This window comes from Ascaphus truei, chromosome 21, assembly GCF_040206685.1.
Source record: "Ascaphus truei isolate aAscTru1 chromosome 21, aAscTru1.hap1, whole genome shotgun sequence".
Lineage (NCBI taxonomy): Eukaryota > Metazoa > Chordata > Amphibia > Anura > Ascaphidae > Ascaphus > Ascaphus truei.
In genome coordinates, this window is record NC_134503.1 from 22327237 (window position 1) to 22344108 (window position 16872).

General features: G+C 47.3%; 1 protein-coding gene across 3 annotated transcripts in view; it reads left to right on the forward strand.

Annotated features, from left to right (window-relative positions):
• RABGAP1 (RAB GTPase activating protein 1) overlaps nucleotides 1-16872 on the forward strand; it is a 154329-nt gene that overhangs the window by 32548 nt on the left and 104909 nt on the right. For all 3 annotated transcript variants that reach the window (XM_075579350.1, XM_075579349.1, XM_075579351.1), the window contains 2 exons: nucleotides 6688-6857; nucleotides 15502-15676. In XM_075579350.1, the coding sequence (XP_075435465.1) occupies nucleotides 6688-6857; nucleotides 15502-15676 (345 nt within the window). The remainder of the gene's footprint in view (nucleotides 1-6687; nucleotides 6858-15501; nucleotides 15677-16872) is intronic.

Consider the following 16872-nt stretch of genomic DNA (forward strand, 5'->3'; position numbering starts at 1 on the left):
CGCCATGAGCGAATAACGGAGACAGTATTATTACTACTAACGCCATGAGCGAATAACGGAGACAGTATTATTATTACTACTAACGCCATGAGCGAATAACGGAGACAGTATTATTATTATTATTACTAACGCCATGAGCGAATAACGGAGACAGTATTATTATTATTACTAACGCCATGAGCGAATAACGGAGACAGTATTATTATTATTACTAACGCCATGAGCGAATAACGGAGACAGTATTATTATTACTACTAACGCCATGAGCGAATAACGGAGACAGCATTATTATTACTAACACCATGAGCGAATAACGGAGACAGTATTATTATTATTACTAACGCCATGAGCAAATAACGGACACAGTATTATTATTATTACTAACACCATGAGCAAATAACGGAGACAGTATTATTATTACTACTAACGCCATGAGCGAATAACGGAGACAGCATTATTATTACTAACACCATGAGCGAATAACGGAGACAGTATTATTATTATTACTAACGCCATGAGCAAATAACGGACACAGTATTATTATTATTACTAACACCATGAGCGAATAACGGAGACAGCATTATTATTACTACTAACGCCATGAGCGAATAACGGACACAGTATTATTATTATTACTAACACCATGAGCGAATAACGGACACAGTATTCTTATTATTACTAACGCCATGAGCGAATAACGGAGGCAGTATTATTATTATTACTAACGCCAGGAGCGAATAACGGAGACAGTATTATTATTACTAACGCCATGAGCAAATAACGGACACAGTATTATTATTATTACTAACGCCAGGAGCGAATAACGGAGACAGTATTATTATTACTATTATTATTATTATTACTAACGCCATGAGCGAATAACGGAGACAGTATTATTATTATTATTATTATTATTATTACTAACGCCATGAGCGAATAACGGAGACAGTATTATTATTATTATTATTATTACCAACGCCATGAGCAAATAACGGACACAGTATTATTATTACTACTAACGCCATGAGCAAATAACGGAGACAGTATTATTATTATTACTAACACCATGAGCAAATAACGGAGATAGTATTATTATTACTACTAACGCCATGAGCGAATAACGGAGACAGTAGTATTATTATTATTACCAACGCCATGAGCAAATAACGGAGACAGTATTATTATTATTACTAACACCATGAGCAAATAACGGAGACAGGTATTATTATTACTAACACCATGAGCGAATAACGGAGACAGTATTATTATTATTATTATTATTATTATTATTACTAACGCCATGAGCGAATAACGGAGACAATATTATTATTACTACTAACGCCATGAGCGAATAACGGAGACAGTATTATTATTATTATTATTACCAACGCCATGAGCAAATAACGGACACAGTATTATTATTACTACTAACGCCATGAGCAAATAACGGAGACAGTATTATTATTATTACTAACACCATGAGCAAATAACGGAGATAGTATTATTATTATTACTAACGCCATGAGCGAATAACGGAGACAGTAGTATTATTATTATTACCAACGCCATGAGCAAATAACGGAGACAGTATTATTATTATTACTAACACCATGAGCAAATAACGGAGACAGTATTATTATTATTATTATTATTATTATTATTATTACTAACGCCATGAGCGAATAACGGAGACAGTATTATTATTATTATTATTATTATTATTACTAACGCCATGAGCGAATAACGGAGACAATATTATTATTACTACTAACGCCATGAGCGAATAACGGAGACAGTATTATTATTATTACTAACGCCATGAGCGAATAACAGAGACAGTAGTATTATTATTACCAACGCCATGAGCAAATAACGGAGACAGTATTATTATTATTACTAACACCATGAGCGAATAACGGAGACAGTATTATTATTATTACTAACGCCATGAGCGAATAACGGAGACAGTATTATTATTATTACTAACACCATGAGCGAATAACGGAGACAGTATTATTATTATTATTATTATTACTAACGCCATGAGCAAATAACGGAGACAGTATTATTATTATTACTAACACCATGAGCAAATAACTGAGACAATATTATTACTATTATTATTACTATTATTATTACTAACGCCATGAGCGAATAACGGAGACAGTATTATTATTATTACTAACGCCATGAGCAAATAACGGAGACAGTATTATTATTACTAACGCCATGAGCGAATATCGGAGACAGTATTATTATTATTACTAACGCCATGAGCGAATAACGGAGACAGTATTATTATTATTACTAACGCCATGAGCGAATAACGGAGACAGTATTATTATTATTATTATTACTAACGCCATGAGCGAATATCGGAGACAGTATTATTATTATTACTAGCGCCATGAGCGAATAACCGAGACAGTATTATTATTATTACTAACGCCATGAGCGAATAACGGAGACAGTATTATTATTATTATTACTAACGCCATGAGCGAATATCGGAGACAGTATTATTATTATTACTAACGCCATGAGCGAATAATGGAGACAGTATTATTATTAACGCCATGAGCGAATAACCGGTAATGTACTGACCCAAGAACACACACGCAGATTTACATCTAATGTACTGACCCAACTCACACGAAGGGATACATCAGTACATTAGATGTAATACTGCGTTTGTGTGTTGGGTCTGTACATTAGATGTAATACTGTGTGTGTGTGCGCGCACGCATTGGCTTTAACACTGTGTGTGTGCATGTGTTGGGTCAGTACATTGGATGTAATTGTGTGTGTGTGTGTGCGCGCGCATTGGATTTAACAGTGTGTGTGTGTATGCGTGTGTTGGGTCAGTACATTGGATGTAACACTGCGTGTGTTGGGTGAGCACATTGGATGTAACACTGCGTGTGTGTGTTGGGTAAAAAACAGAGAAAATACTGTGCGCTACTATCTAACCCAGAATATGGAATATAAATAAAGTGCAGTGACTAAACCACATAAATAAGTGACCAAGAAATAAATCACAATAACCACAGTGAGGGTGTATATATGAAGAAATTATATCACATAACCGTGTATTTGTAGAGGCGTCTGCTGCTATAAACACAGGGGGTGGCTCAGCACCCCCCACACTCTAAGAAATGGAAACAAAAGAAACAGCGCACAACGCCAAATAGTGAAGCAAGTAATGCTATATATTAGTAATTACAGGGTAATAAATCTGCGTACATCAAAACAGTGGAATAGGTGCATTTAGTGTGTTTCACACAAGTTACCACTCAGCAACTGTTGTCAGAAGAGTCTGCAGCTTGCTTCTCTCAGCGGGGGCGCTACGTTGGTTCAGGAGCAGGATTAATGTCCAAAACCCCTCATCCCGCAGTACATCGCTCCCAAGGGGATTTCCCTTTACAGCAACCACGCTCCGTTGCAGGTATTGGTGCTTGGTGGGACCGCTCGCGCTTCCAAGCCGTCTGGTGCAGCTCGTGTGGCTCAGCGAGCAGATCCACTGTACGGGGGTGAGACCTCAGCTCTGCGAGTGTATCCTTGCAGAGCTGAGGTCTCACCCTCGTACAGTGGATCTGCTCGCTGAGCCACACGAGCTGCACCAGACGGCTTGGAAGCGCGAGCGGTCCCACCAAGCACCAATACCTGCAACGGAGCGTGGTTGCTGTAAAGGGAAATCCCCTTGGGAGCGATGTACTGCGGGATGAGGGGTTTTGGACATTAATCCTGCTCCTGAACCAACGTAGCGCCCCCGCTGAGAGAAGCAAGCTGCAGACTCTTCTGACAACAGTTGCTGAGTGGTAACTTGTGTGAAACACACTAAATGCACCTATTCCACTGTTTTGATGTACGCAGATTTATTACCCTGTAATTACTAATATATAGCATTACTTGCTTCACTATTTGGCGTTGTGCGCTGTTTCTTTTGTTTCCATTTCTTAGTGTGTGTGTTGGGTCCGTACATTGGATGTGGCACTGTGTGCGTGTGTGTTGGGTGAGTACATTGGATGTAACTCTGTGTGCGTGTGTGTTGGGTGAGTACATTGGATGTAACACTGTGTGTGTGTGTTGGGTCAGTACATTGGATGTACACTGCGTGTGTGTTGGGTCAATACATTGGATGTAACACTGTATGCGTGTGTGTGTGTGTTGGGTGAGTACATTGGATGTAACACTGTATGCGTGTGTGTGTGTGTTGGGTGAGCACATTGGATGTAACATTGCGTGTGTGTGTTGGGTGAGCACATTGGATGTAACACTGTGTGCGTGTGTGTTGGGTCAGTACATTGGATGTAACACTATATACGTGTGTGTGTGTTGGGTGAGTACATTGGATGTAACACTGTGTGTGTGTGTGTTGGGTAAGTACATTGGATGTAACACTGCGTGTGTGTTCGGTGCGTACATTGGATGTAACACTGTGTGCGTGTGTGTTGGTTGAGTACATTGGATGTAACTGCGTGTGTGTTGGGTGAGTACATTGGCTGTAACTGCGTGTGTGTTGGGTGAGTACATTGGATGTAACACTGCGTGTGTGTTCGGTGCGTACATTGGATGTAACCCCGTGTGTGTGTGTGTTGGGTCAGTACATTGGATGTAACACTGCGTGTGTGTTGGGTGAGTACATTGGATGTAACACTGTGTGTGTGTGTGTGTGTTGGGTGAGTACATTGGATGTAACACTGCGTGTGTGTTCGGTGAGTACATTGGATGTAACCCTGTGTGTGTGTGTGTTGGGTAAGTACATTGGATGTAACACTGCGTGTGTGTTGGGTGAGTACATTGGATGTAACACTGTGTGTGTGTGTGTGTGTGTGTGTGTGTGTGTGTGTGTGTGTGTGTGTGTGTGTGTGTGTGTGTTGGGTGAGTACATTGGATGTAACACTGCGTGTGTTTTGGGTGAGTACATTGGATGTAACACTGTGTGTGTGTGTGTGTTGGGTGAGTACATTGGATGTAACACTATGCGTGTGTGTGATGGGTGAGTACATTGGATGTAACACTGTGTGTGTGTGTGTTGGGCGAGTACATTGGAGGTAACACTGTGTGTGTGTGTGTGTGTGTGTGTGTGTTGGGTGAGTACATTGGATGTAACACTGTGTGTGTGTGTGTGTTGGGCGAGTACATTGGAGGTAACACTGTGTGTGTGTGTGTGTGTGTGTGTGTGTGTGTGTGTGTGTGTGTGTGTGTGTGTGTTGGGTGAGTACATTGGATGTAACACTGTGTGTGTGTGTGTTGGGTGAGTACATTGGATGTAACACTGTGTGTGTGTGTGTTGGGTGAGTACATTGGATGTAACACTGATGTGTGTGTTGGGTGAGTACATTGGATGTAACACTGTGTGTGTGTGTGTTGGGTGAGTACATTGGATGTAACACTGTGTGTGTGTGTGTGTGTGTGTGTGTTGGGTGAGTACATTGGATGTAACAGTGTGTGTGTGTGTGTGTGTGTGTGTGTGTGTGTGTGTGTGTGTGTGTGTGTGTGTGTGTGTGTGTTGGGTGAGTACATTGGATGTAACAGTGTGTGTGTGTGTGTGTGTGTGTTGGGTGAGTACATTGGATGTAACACTGTGTGTGTGTGTGTGTGTGTGTGTGTGTGTGTGTGTGTGTGTGTGTGTGTGTGTGTGTGTTGGGTGAGTACATTGGATGTAACAGTGTGTGTGTGTGTGTGTGTGTGTGTGTGTGTGTGTGTGTGTGTGTGTGTGTGTGTGTGTGTGTTGGGTGAGTACATTGGATGTAACTGTGTGTGTGTGTGTGTGTGTGTGTGTGTGTGTGTGTGTGTGTGTGTTGGGTGAGTACATTGGATGTAACTGTGTGTGTGTGTGTGTGTGTGTGTGTGTGTGTGAGTACATTGGATGTAACAGTGTGTGTGTGTGTGTGTGTGTGTGTGTGTGTGTGTGTGTGTGTGTGTGTGTGTGTGTGTGTGTGTGTGTGTGTGTGTGTGTGTGTGTGTGTGTGTGTGTGTGTGTGTGTGTGTGGGTGAGTACATTGGATGTAACAGTGTGTGTGTGTGTGTGTACATTGGATGTAACACTGTGTGTGTGTGTGTGTGTTGGGTGAGTACATTGGATGTAACACTGTGTGTGTGTGTGTTGGGTGAGTACATTGGATGTAACACTGTGTGTGTGTGTGTGTGTGTTGGGTGAGTACATTGGATGTAACACTGTGTGTGTGTGTGTGTGTTGGGTGAGTACATTGGATGTAACACTGTGTGTGTGTGTGTGTGTGTACATTGGATGTAACACTGTGTGTGTGTGTGTGTGTGTACATTGGATGTAACACTGTGTGTGTGTTGGGTGAGTACATTGGATGTAACACTGTGTGTGTTGGGTGAGTACATTGGATGTAACACTGTGTGTGTGTGTGTGTGTGTGTGTGTGTGTGTGTGTGTGTGTGTGTGTGTGTGTGTGTGTGTGTGTGTGTGTGTGTGTACATTGGATGTAACCCTGTGTGTGTGTGTGTGTGTGTGTTGGGTGAGTACATTGGATGTAACACTGTGTGTGTGTGTGTGTGTGTGTGTGTGTGTGTGTGTGTGTGTGTGTGTGTGTGTGTGTGTGTGTGTGTGTGTGTGTGTGTGTGTGTGTGTTGGGTGAGTACATTGGATGTAACCCTGCGTGTCTCTCTGTCATGGCATTATTACATTGTATAACTGCCTGTCTGTCCCCTGCAGATAAGGTTTTGTTCATGACGACGGCGGTGGATCTGGTTATTACCGAGGTGCAGGAGCCGGTGCGTTTCCTTTTGGAGACCAAGGTGCGCGTTTGTTCTCCCAATGAGCGGCTCTTCTGGCCTTTCAGCAAACGCAGCTCCACGGAAAACTTCTTCCTCAAACTCAAACAGGTAATATTATTGTGGGAAGCCTGCGCCCTCTTCTGATGCATGCGGCACTGTACATTGGTGATGAGTATAGTGTTGTACCAGGTAGTGAGTTTGGGAAAAAACGGGTAACGGGCACCTGGCTAAAATCAATAGTTCTACGCCGGCGTGGGACAGCAGGAATCCATCCCACAGCACCGCAGCAGATAAGGTGTGTGTGTGTGTGTGTGTGTGTGTGTGTGTGTGTGTGCCGCCGGGGAACCATTTGACCGGAGCAGGAGTGTTCCTATTGGACAGCCGTCTATTCAATAGGAACGCTCCTGCTCCGGTCACATGGTTCCCCGGCTCACACACTGCTTACCTGCTGCGGTGCTGTGGAATGGATTCCTGCTGTCCCACGCCGGCTGAAGACACTTCCGATGCTGCCACCGCCACAGGACCTCTGCTGCTGTTCCTAGATGTCACTCGCTGAAAGGTAAGAAAGATAAGTAATAAGATTATTTTCAGCTACTCTGACATTACCCGGCGCCGGGTAAGGGGCCACTTCTTAGTTGCCAGGTCCGGGTAGCTGGAAATGTGCCAGGTGCCGGGTAATTCCGGGTACTTGGTACACCACTAGCTGAGTATCTTGCTGACTTTGCAGATGGGGGCATTCCTTAAGGTTGGAGGAAAGGAGATTTCACCAGCAACAAAGGAAAGGGTTCTTTACAGTAAGGGCGGTTACAGTGTGGAATTCATTACCCATGGAGACTGTGATGGCAGATACAATAGATTTGTTCAAAAAAAGGTTGTACATCTTTTTAGATAGGAAAAGTATACAGGGATATACCAAATAAGTAAACATGGGAAGGATGTTGATCCAGGGATTAATCCGACTGCCAATTCTTGGAATCAGGAAGGAATTATTTTCCCCTTATGAGATATCATTGGATGACATGACACTGGGGTTTTGTGTTTGTCTTCCTCTGGATCAATAAGAAAGTATAGATATAGTGTCCTGGAACAGGATTCTCTATTTTTGTTCCCCCTGTTTCTCAACCCCCCTCCCCCCCCCCCCTTTGCAGCTCTGCCTGCTAGCCCTTTATTTGGATGTAAGGCTACGTCTATACTAACTCAGACGGAGCGCAGGGGAGGCGCACCCACGCTGCGCGATCACATGTATTGTCCTCTTTGAGACTGTCTATAGATGGCGCCAGAGCGCACATCAGACAGAGCTCTAAACGCCGCGAAATTGAAGAAGACAGAGGCAAGTGATTTATTGCGCGATAGCATGATCACGTGACCTGTCTCCTCCAATCAAAGTGAAACTATATTTTCAAAGTGACGCCATTTTTTTGGGGGGGTATGCCGGTGGCAAACACACACACAACACAAACAACATACACAACACACACAAAATTAAAGTTAATTTCCAGACCGGGGGAAGTGAACTTGTCTGCCCAGGGCTTCAGATGCTGAATCTGAAAAAATGCCCGTGGATCAGGATGTGAGGTAGGGAAGTGACGTCCCCGCCGGAACATCATTGCCACGCCTCCAAATCTTTATTGCCACGCCCCCAAATCGCGCCCCGCTAAAATACTCTGCAAAGCTATGAAAACGCTCAGGCTTTAGCAAGAGTATCGCAGCGTGGGTGCGCCTCTGTCCCGCTCCGTCTGCGTTAGTATAGACGTAGCCTAAGCTTTCCCTGCAGCTATCACTCCCAGTGCAGGGGGGAATGGATACATTTAGATACTTCCCAATTCTCCAGCCTGCTAGAAGTTGGTTGCTGTGACAACCCCTTTAATTCCCCTTTCCAAATGTACTTTTCCATCCTCCCCTGTCTGTATTCAGAGGTAGCTTAGCCCTGTCCCTATTCCTGTGTGACAAACATGGCACACTTCCTCTTCCTATCCAGCTACTGAGTGAGTGCTACCATTCTTACCGACTCCCTTGCAAAGCAATGCGTGTGACCGTCCCTTGATACAGAAGCACTTCACATAGAGAAGCGCTCTCTACTTCACATAGAGAAGCGCTCTCTACTTCACATAGAGAAGCGCTCTCTACTTCACATAGAGAAGCGCTCTCTACTTCACATAGAGAAGCGCTCTCTACTTCACATAGAGAAGCGCTCTCTACTTCACATAGAGAAGCGCTCTCTACCTACACATAGAGAAGCGCTCTCTACTTCACATAGAGAAGCGCTCTCTACTTCACATAGAGAAGCGCTCTCTACCTACACATAGAGAAGCGCTCTCTACTTCACATAGAGAAGCCCTCTCTACCTACACATAGAGAAGCGCTCTCTACCTACACATAGAGAAGCCCTCTCTACCTACACAACAACACCCACAAGAACCTTTAATTTCTGTAACTCCCTCAATAAAGTTAAGAAAATACAAAAGGACTTGTTGTGCTTTTAAAGGGGGATGAGTTCAGCTATCTGGCCATCCTTATATCTACAGTAGCATATAACCCTGTGACTACAGAAGATATAGGATAAAGTATCTGTTTAGCATGGGGGTGGACTTGGGCGTCTGTCTTTTTTTCAAGCTTAGCCACATTATTTATACATTATATATTTCATCTTTAAGGTTAGCCCAGGCAGTGCTGATACGCTGTGTGATACGCTGTGTAATAAGCAGGCTGTGCTGAAACCTGTGCAATACGCAGGCTGTGCTGAAACCTGTGTAATACGCAGGCTGTGCTGAAACCTGTGTAATACGCAGGCTGTGCTGAAACCTGTGTAATACGCAGGCTGTGCTGATACACTGTGTAATACGCAGGCTGTGCTGATACGCTGTGTAATACGCAGGCTGTGCTGAAAACTGTAATATGCAGGCAGAAGCTTTTAGGGGTCCATGGTAAAATGGACAAGAAGTAAAAGGTGACACTGTGTGCTAATTTGCATGTCATTACCCAGAATCCCTTGCTGCAGTGGAAGCACTGCATGCTGGGAGATAATGGAGAAAGGCGGGGGTGCAGACCTGTCAGACACGTGAATGTGCTCACATGCGGGATTTTAATTTGCTGGATCTTTAAGCTTCGAATGTCATTGCGCTGCGATACTCTGGGTATCTTTAATCTGTGTGTGTGTGTGTGTGTGTGTGTGTGTGTGTGTGAGTGTGAGTGTGTGTGAGAGAGATATCTCTGGGTATCTTTAATCTGTGTGTGTGTGAGATATCTCTGGGTATCTTTAGTGTGTGTGTGTGTGTGTGTGTGTGTGTGTGTGTGTGTGTGTGTGTGTGTGTGTGTGTGTGTGTGTGTGTGTGTGTGTGTGTGTGTGAGTGTGTGTGAGAGAGATATCTCTGGGTATCTTTAATCTGTGTGTGTGTGTGAGATATCTCTGGGTATCTTTAGTGTGTGTGTGTGTGTGTGTGTGTGTGTGTGTGTGTGTGTGATAACTCTGGATATCTTTACTCTCTCTGTGTGTGATATCTCTGGGTATCTTTAATCTGTGTGTGTGTGTGTGTGTGTGTGTGTGTGTGATATCTCTGGGTATCTTTATTCTCTGTGTGTGATATCTCTGGGTATCTTTAATCTGTGTGTGTGTGTGTGTGTGTGTGTGTGTGTGTGTGTGTGTGTGTGTGTGTGTGTGTGTGTGTGTGTGTGTGTGTGTGTGTGATAACTCTGGATATCTTTATTCTCTCTGTGTGTGATATCTCTGGGTATCTTTAATCTGTGTGTGTGTGTGTGTGTGTGTGTGTGTGATATCTCTGGGTATCTTTATTCTCTGTGTGTGATATCTCTGGGTATCTTTAATGTGTGTGTGTGTGTGTGTGTGTGTGTGTGTGTGTGTGTGTGTGTGTGTGTGTGTGTGTGTGTGTGTGTGTGTGTGTGTGTGTGTGTGATATCTCTGGGTATCTTTAATCTGTGTGTGTGTGTGAGTGATATCTCTGGGTATCTTTATTCTTTCTGTGTGTGATATCTCTGGGTATCTTTAATCTGTGTGTGTGTGTGTGTGAGTGATATCTCTGGGTATCTTTAATCTGTGTGTGTGTGTGTGATCTCTGGGTATCTTTAATCTGTGTGTGTGTGTGATCTCTGGGCATCTTTAATCTGTGTCTGTGTGTGTGTGTGTGATCTCTGGGTATCTTTAATCTGTGTGTGATATCTCTGGGTATCTTCTGGATATCTCTGGATATCTTCTGTGTGTGTGTGTGTGTGTGTGATATCTCTGGGTATCTTTAATCTGTGTGTGTGTGTGTGTGTGTGATATCTCTGGGTATCTTTTAATCTGTGTGTGTGTGTGTGTGTGTGTGTGTGTGTGTGTGTGTGTGTGTGTGTGTGTGTGTGTGTGTGATATCTCTGGGTATCTTTAATCTGTGTGTGTGTGTGTGTGTGTGTGTGTGAGATATCTCTGGGTATCTTTAATCTGTTTTGTGTGTGTGTGTGTGATATCCCTGGGTATCTTTAATCTGTGTGTGCGTGTGTGACATCTCTGGGTATCTTTAGTGTGTGTGTGATATCTCTGGGTATCTTTAATCTGTGTGTGTGTGTATGTGTGTGTGTGTGTGTGATATCTCTGGGTATCTTTAATCTGTGTGAAGTCTCATTTTTACTCATTTATCATCGCTCTTTTCCTTCCTACCGAACCCCCTCATTCTCCGACCTTTAAATCCCAGACGATTATTGTTTTCTGATAAATTATTAATTGAGAAGTGTTTAAGCAGAAGGGCGCCCTGCGGTTTATTCTGCAATGTCCTATTCTACATGCAGGATGCACCGGGTGTTTCAGGGTCACGCTTCACAGGAGGATCCTGGTCTGTCATAGCATGTAAAGTTCAGGGCAGTGACTCTGGGGACAATCAAATCTCCACTGATTGACACATTGTACATTGTACACCTTCAGCACAATGTCACAGTCCTGGGCTGTTCTCCTGATAATAAAACAGCGTGCAAAATGTCCAGTTGTCCAGCGGCATTCTTTATAAAGGCTGGGAAAATGTCTTCCTTGATAAACACAATCCCAGCAAGCTCAGAACCCCAAAACCCACCACATCATGCGTCTGTGTGCCTCTGTCTGTGTGCCTCTGTCTGTGTGCCTCTGTCTGTGTGCCTCTGTCTGTGTGCCTCTGTCTGTGTGCCTCTGTCTGTGTGCCTCTGTCTGTGTGCCTCTGTCTGTGTGCCTCTGTCTGTGTGCCTCTGTCTGTGTGCCTCTGTCTGTGTGCCTCTGTCTGTGTGCCTCTGTCTGTGTGCCTCTGTCTGTGTGCCTCTGTCTGTGTGCCTCTGTCTGTGTGCCTCTGTCTGTGTGCCTCTGTCTGTGTGCCCCTGTCTGTGTGCCCCTGTCTGTGTGCCCCTGTCTGTGTGCCCCTGTCTGTGTGCCCCTGTCTGTGTGCCCCTGTCTGTGTGCCCCTGTCTGTGTGCCCCTGTCTGTGTGCCCCTGTCTGTGTGCCCCTGTCTGTGTGCCCCTGTCTGTGTGCCCCTGTCTGTGTGCCCCTGTCTGTGTGCCCCTGTCTGTGTGCCCCTGTCTGTGTGCCCCTGTCTGTGTGCCCCTGTCTGTGTGCCCCTGTCTGTGTGCCCCTGTCTGTGTGCCCCTGTCTGTGCGCCCCTGTCTGTGCGCCCCTGTCTGTGCGCCCCTGTCTGTGCGCCCCTGTCTGTGCGCCTCTGTCTGTGTCAAAAGGGGTGCTACTGAGTGTGGCCAAATGTATACAGCAGACAGAAAAGCCCAACGCTACATCCAATGTGACAAAAATACACCGTGAAATACTTATATATTCTCGTGAGTAAGGGTCATTTAGTTAAACCCTTTGGCCAAAGCGCTATAAGCCTGCAGCCACGTCACGGCATGACCAGTATGCAGCCACGTCACGGCATGACCAGTATGCAGCCACGTCACGGCATGACCAGTATGCAGCCACGTCACGGCATGACCAGTATGCAGCCACGTTTTGACCAGTATGCAGCCACGTCACGGCATGACCAGTATGCAGCCACGTCACGGCATGACCAGTATGCGGCCACGTCACGGCATGACCAGTATACGGCCACGTCACGGCATGACCAGTATGCGGCCACGTCACGGCATGACCAGTATGCGGCCACGTCACGGCATGACCAGTATGCGGCCACGTCACGGCATGACCAGTATGCGGCCACGTCACGGCATGACCTGTATGCGGCCACGTCACGGCATGACCAGTATGCGGCCACGTCACGGCATGACCAGTATGCGGCCACGTCACGGCATGACCAGTATGCGGCCACGTCACGGCATGACCAGTATGCGGCCACGTCACGGCATGACCAGTATGCGGCCACGTCACGGCATGACCAGTATGCAGCCACGTCTCTGGCATGACCAGTATGCGGCCACGTCACGGCATGACCAGTATGCGGCCACGTCACGGCATGACCAGTATGCGGCCACGTCACGGCATGACCAGTATGCAGCCACGTCACTGCATGACCAGTATGCAGCCACGTCACTGCATGACCAGTATGCAGCCACGTCACGGCATGACCAGTATGCAGCCACGTCATGGCGTGACCAGTATGCAGCCACGTCACGGCATGACCAGTATGCAGCCACGTCACGGCATGACCAGTATGCGGCCACGTCACGGCATGACCAGTATGCGGCCACGTCACGGCATGACCAGTATGCAGCCACGCCACGGCATGACCAGTATGCAGCCACGTCACGGCATGACCTGTATGCAGGTGCTAACACCACCTGGTAAAATTCTCATTTACCTCTGCTGGAGGGAGCATGGCCACAATGGGCCTGTCCTGCACAGGAACATGGAAAAAAGCTGCCACTAATGTCTTCCGTGCCCGGTACTTTGTAAGGGTTTCTAGTGCCCTGCGCTTAGTTTCATGGGGGCTAGTTAAGATCAGCCTCTCGTAGTGACAGACAGAAGGATCTCAATAGAAATGCCAATGAATTAAGGGAAAATCTAATATTACAAACAAAACATGTCACTGGTTGTAACACAACACGCGTTAGTTACATATCTTTGAACGCGCGGCTATACAGGATCGGTATCTAATGGATCAGAACTTAAAAACAAGACTGATGAATGCAGATTAGATGGGAATGTTAAATGTCTGGTAACAGCAGACACGACTATCAGCAGGAGGGAACCCCCGTGTGTGTGTGTGTGTGTGTGTGTGTGTGTATGTGTATATATATATATATATATATCAGCAGGAGGGAAGCCCCATGGACGTGTGTGTGTGTGTGTGTGTATCAGCAGGAGGGAACCCCCAGGATGTGTGTGTGTGTGTGTGTGTGTATCAGCAGGAGGGAACCCCCAGGATGTGTGTGTGTGTGTATCAGCAGGAGGGAATCCCCATGGACGTGTGTGTGTGTGTGTGTGTGTGTGTATATCAGCGGGAGGGAAGCCCCAGGATGTGTGTGTGTATCAGCGGGAGGGAACCCCCCAGAGCGGGGGTGTGCGTATCAGCGGGAGGGAACCCCCAGGGCGGGGGTGTGTGTGTATCAGCGGGAGGGAACCCCCAGGGCGGGGGTGTGTGCGTATCAGCGGGAGGGAACCCCCAGAGCGGGGGTGTGCGTATCAGCGGGAGGGAACCCCCAGGGACGGCGGTGTGCGTATCAACGGGAGGGAACCCCCAGAGCGGGGGTGTGCGTATCAGCGGGAGGGAACCCCCAGGGACGGCGGTGTGCGTATCAGCGGGAGGGAACCCCCAGGGCGGGGGTGTGCGTATCAGCGGGAGGGAACCCCCAGGGCAGGGGTGTGCGTATCAGCGGGAGGGAACCCCCAGGGCGGGGGTGTGCGTATCAGCGGGAGGGAACCCCCAGGGCGGGGGCGTATCAGCGGGAGGGAACCCCCCAGGGCGGGGGTTTTTCCCTCAGCGGGAGGGAAGCCCCCAGAGCGGGGGTGCGTATCAGCGGGAGGGAACCCCCCAGAGCGGGGGTGTGCGTATCAGCGGGAGGGAACCCCCCAGAGCGGAGGTGTGCGTATCAACGGGAAGGAACCCCCAGGGCGGGGGTGTGCGTATCAGCGGGAGGGAACCCCCAGGGCGGGGGGCGTATCAGCGGGAGGGAACCCCCAGGGCGGGGGGCGTATCAGCGGGAGGGAACCCCCCAGGGCGGGGGTGTGCGTATCAGCGGGAGGGAACCCCCAGGGCGGGGGGCGTATCAGCGGGAGGGAACCCCCAGGGCGGGGGGCGTATCAGCGGGAGGGAACCCCCAGGGCGGGGGGCGTATCAGCGGGAGGGAACCCCCCAGGGCGGGGGTGTGTGTATCAGCGGGAGGGAACCCCCCAGAGCGGGGGTGTGTGTATCAGCGGGAGGGAACCCCCAGGGCGGGGGTGTGCGTATCAGCGGGAGGGAACCCCCAGGGCGGGGTGTGAGTATCAGCGGGAGGGAACCCCCAGGGCGGGGTGTGAGTTTCAGCGGGAGGGAACCCCCAGGGCGGGGGTGTGAGTATCAGCGGGAGGGAACCCCCAGGGCGGGGTGTGAGTATCAGCGGGAGGGAACCCCCAGGGCGGGGGTGTGTGTATCAGCGGGAGGGAACCCCCAGGGCGGGGGTGTGTGTATCAGCGGGAGGGACCCCCGGGCCTGAGCTGCCCTTTAATTCCCTGGACCAAAGCCCTGAGGTTGTAATGCACATACTAACCCCAGAATGCACATACTAACCCCAGAATGCACATACTAACCCCAGAATGCACATACTAACCCCAGAATGCACGTCCTTTTCTTCTCATCAACGTACTCCGTGTTACAGATCGAACGGAAGGAGCGCAAGAGTAACTGCGACACATTTTATGAGGTGCTCTGCTTAGAGAGCGAATCGGAGAGAGAGAGACGGAAAACCACGGCCAGTCCGTCCGTGCGGCTATCACAGTGCGGGTCACAAGGATCCAACATCCCGTCACCCCCTGAGGATGACGAGGAGGAAGGTAAGGAAGTGAACGTGGGAACGTGGCTTACGCTAGTGAGGAGGAGCTGCCGCTCTGGGTCATTCTGTTGGGGGGTGTATAGATGGATAAAGGCTGCAGGCAGCAGAGCTATTTCCTCTGTGATGAGCCAGCGGAGGTTTGTCTGTGGCTCTCGCATGCAGTCTGGACCCCGAGCAACTTACCGGTCACCCCGTGGGACCTGCATCTTTGTGGCTTTTGTATCCGCACAAACCGGACCCCGACAATGTGCTATAACCGCAGCTCCCCTCCTACATTACAATCTGCACGTCTGGAATTGGCACAGAAGGGTCACGCTGTATTAAGAAAGAACAGACACGGGTCAGACAGCATTATTCAGTATTCAAACAACCGTAAACTTTGCATTTTAGCGCCTTTTTTTTTTTTGGATGCAAAAAAAAGCGTTTGGGGTAGAAGGGTAATTTGTTTCAAGTTGCCCCATGGGAAGGTTTGGGTGACGACCTAATTAAAGCAGCAATACAGGTTTTATTTATTGTTTTATTTTGTTAATACAGGATTGAAGCAGGGTGGTCTCCAAACTGTGTTCATTTCAGCTCTTGGGACCCCTCGCTTTTGAGAGATAGCGCCGTATGGGGTACCGGTAACCCTGCAGGCAGGGAAGCCGAATTCAAAATGGATGAAATATTTGGACATCACCTTTGTCATGTTTATCTGAAACACTGAAAGAGAATTTGGAAAATATTTGATCTATATTTTTTTTCAAGCATGTATTGAGAAATTGTCTCCCTTTAAACTAACATGGTGGGGACGAAAAGCAATGCTTAGAATATAATTAACTTTATGCATAATGACCATTTTAAGGGTGTTCCCCCTTCCCTTTGGCAAAAAATTGTTTATCAGAATGAATAAACTAGTTTATCTGCTTTAATAAACCGCTTAGAATTACCGACTTCCAGCTGCATCATAATCGCTTTCTTACTGCGCCAAGCGTCAGGCCTCTAATCCAGATACTCCTACCTTGGTATTATTACTGTGCCAAGCGTCAGGCCTCTAATCCAGATACTCCTACCTTGGTATTATTACTGCACCAAGCATCAGGGATTTGATACAGATGCAACTGCCGGTTGTAGACTGCTTGCCAAAGCAAATCTGTGACCATCTCGCAGTAACTCGTGAGATGGTCCACAGCAGGCTGTATTGGCCCATCGGATTAACAC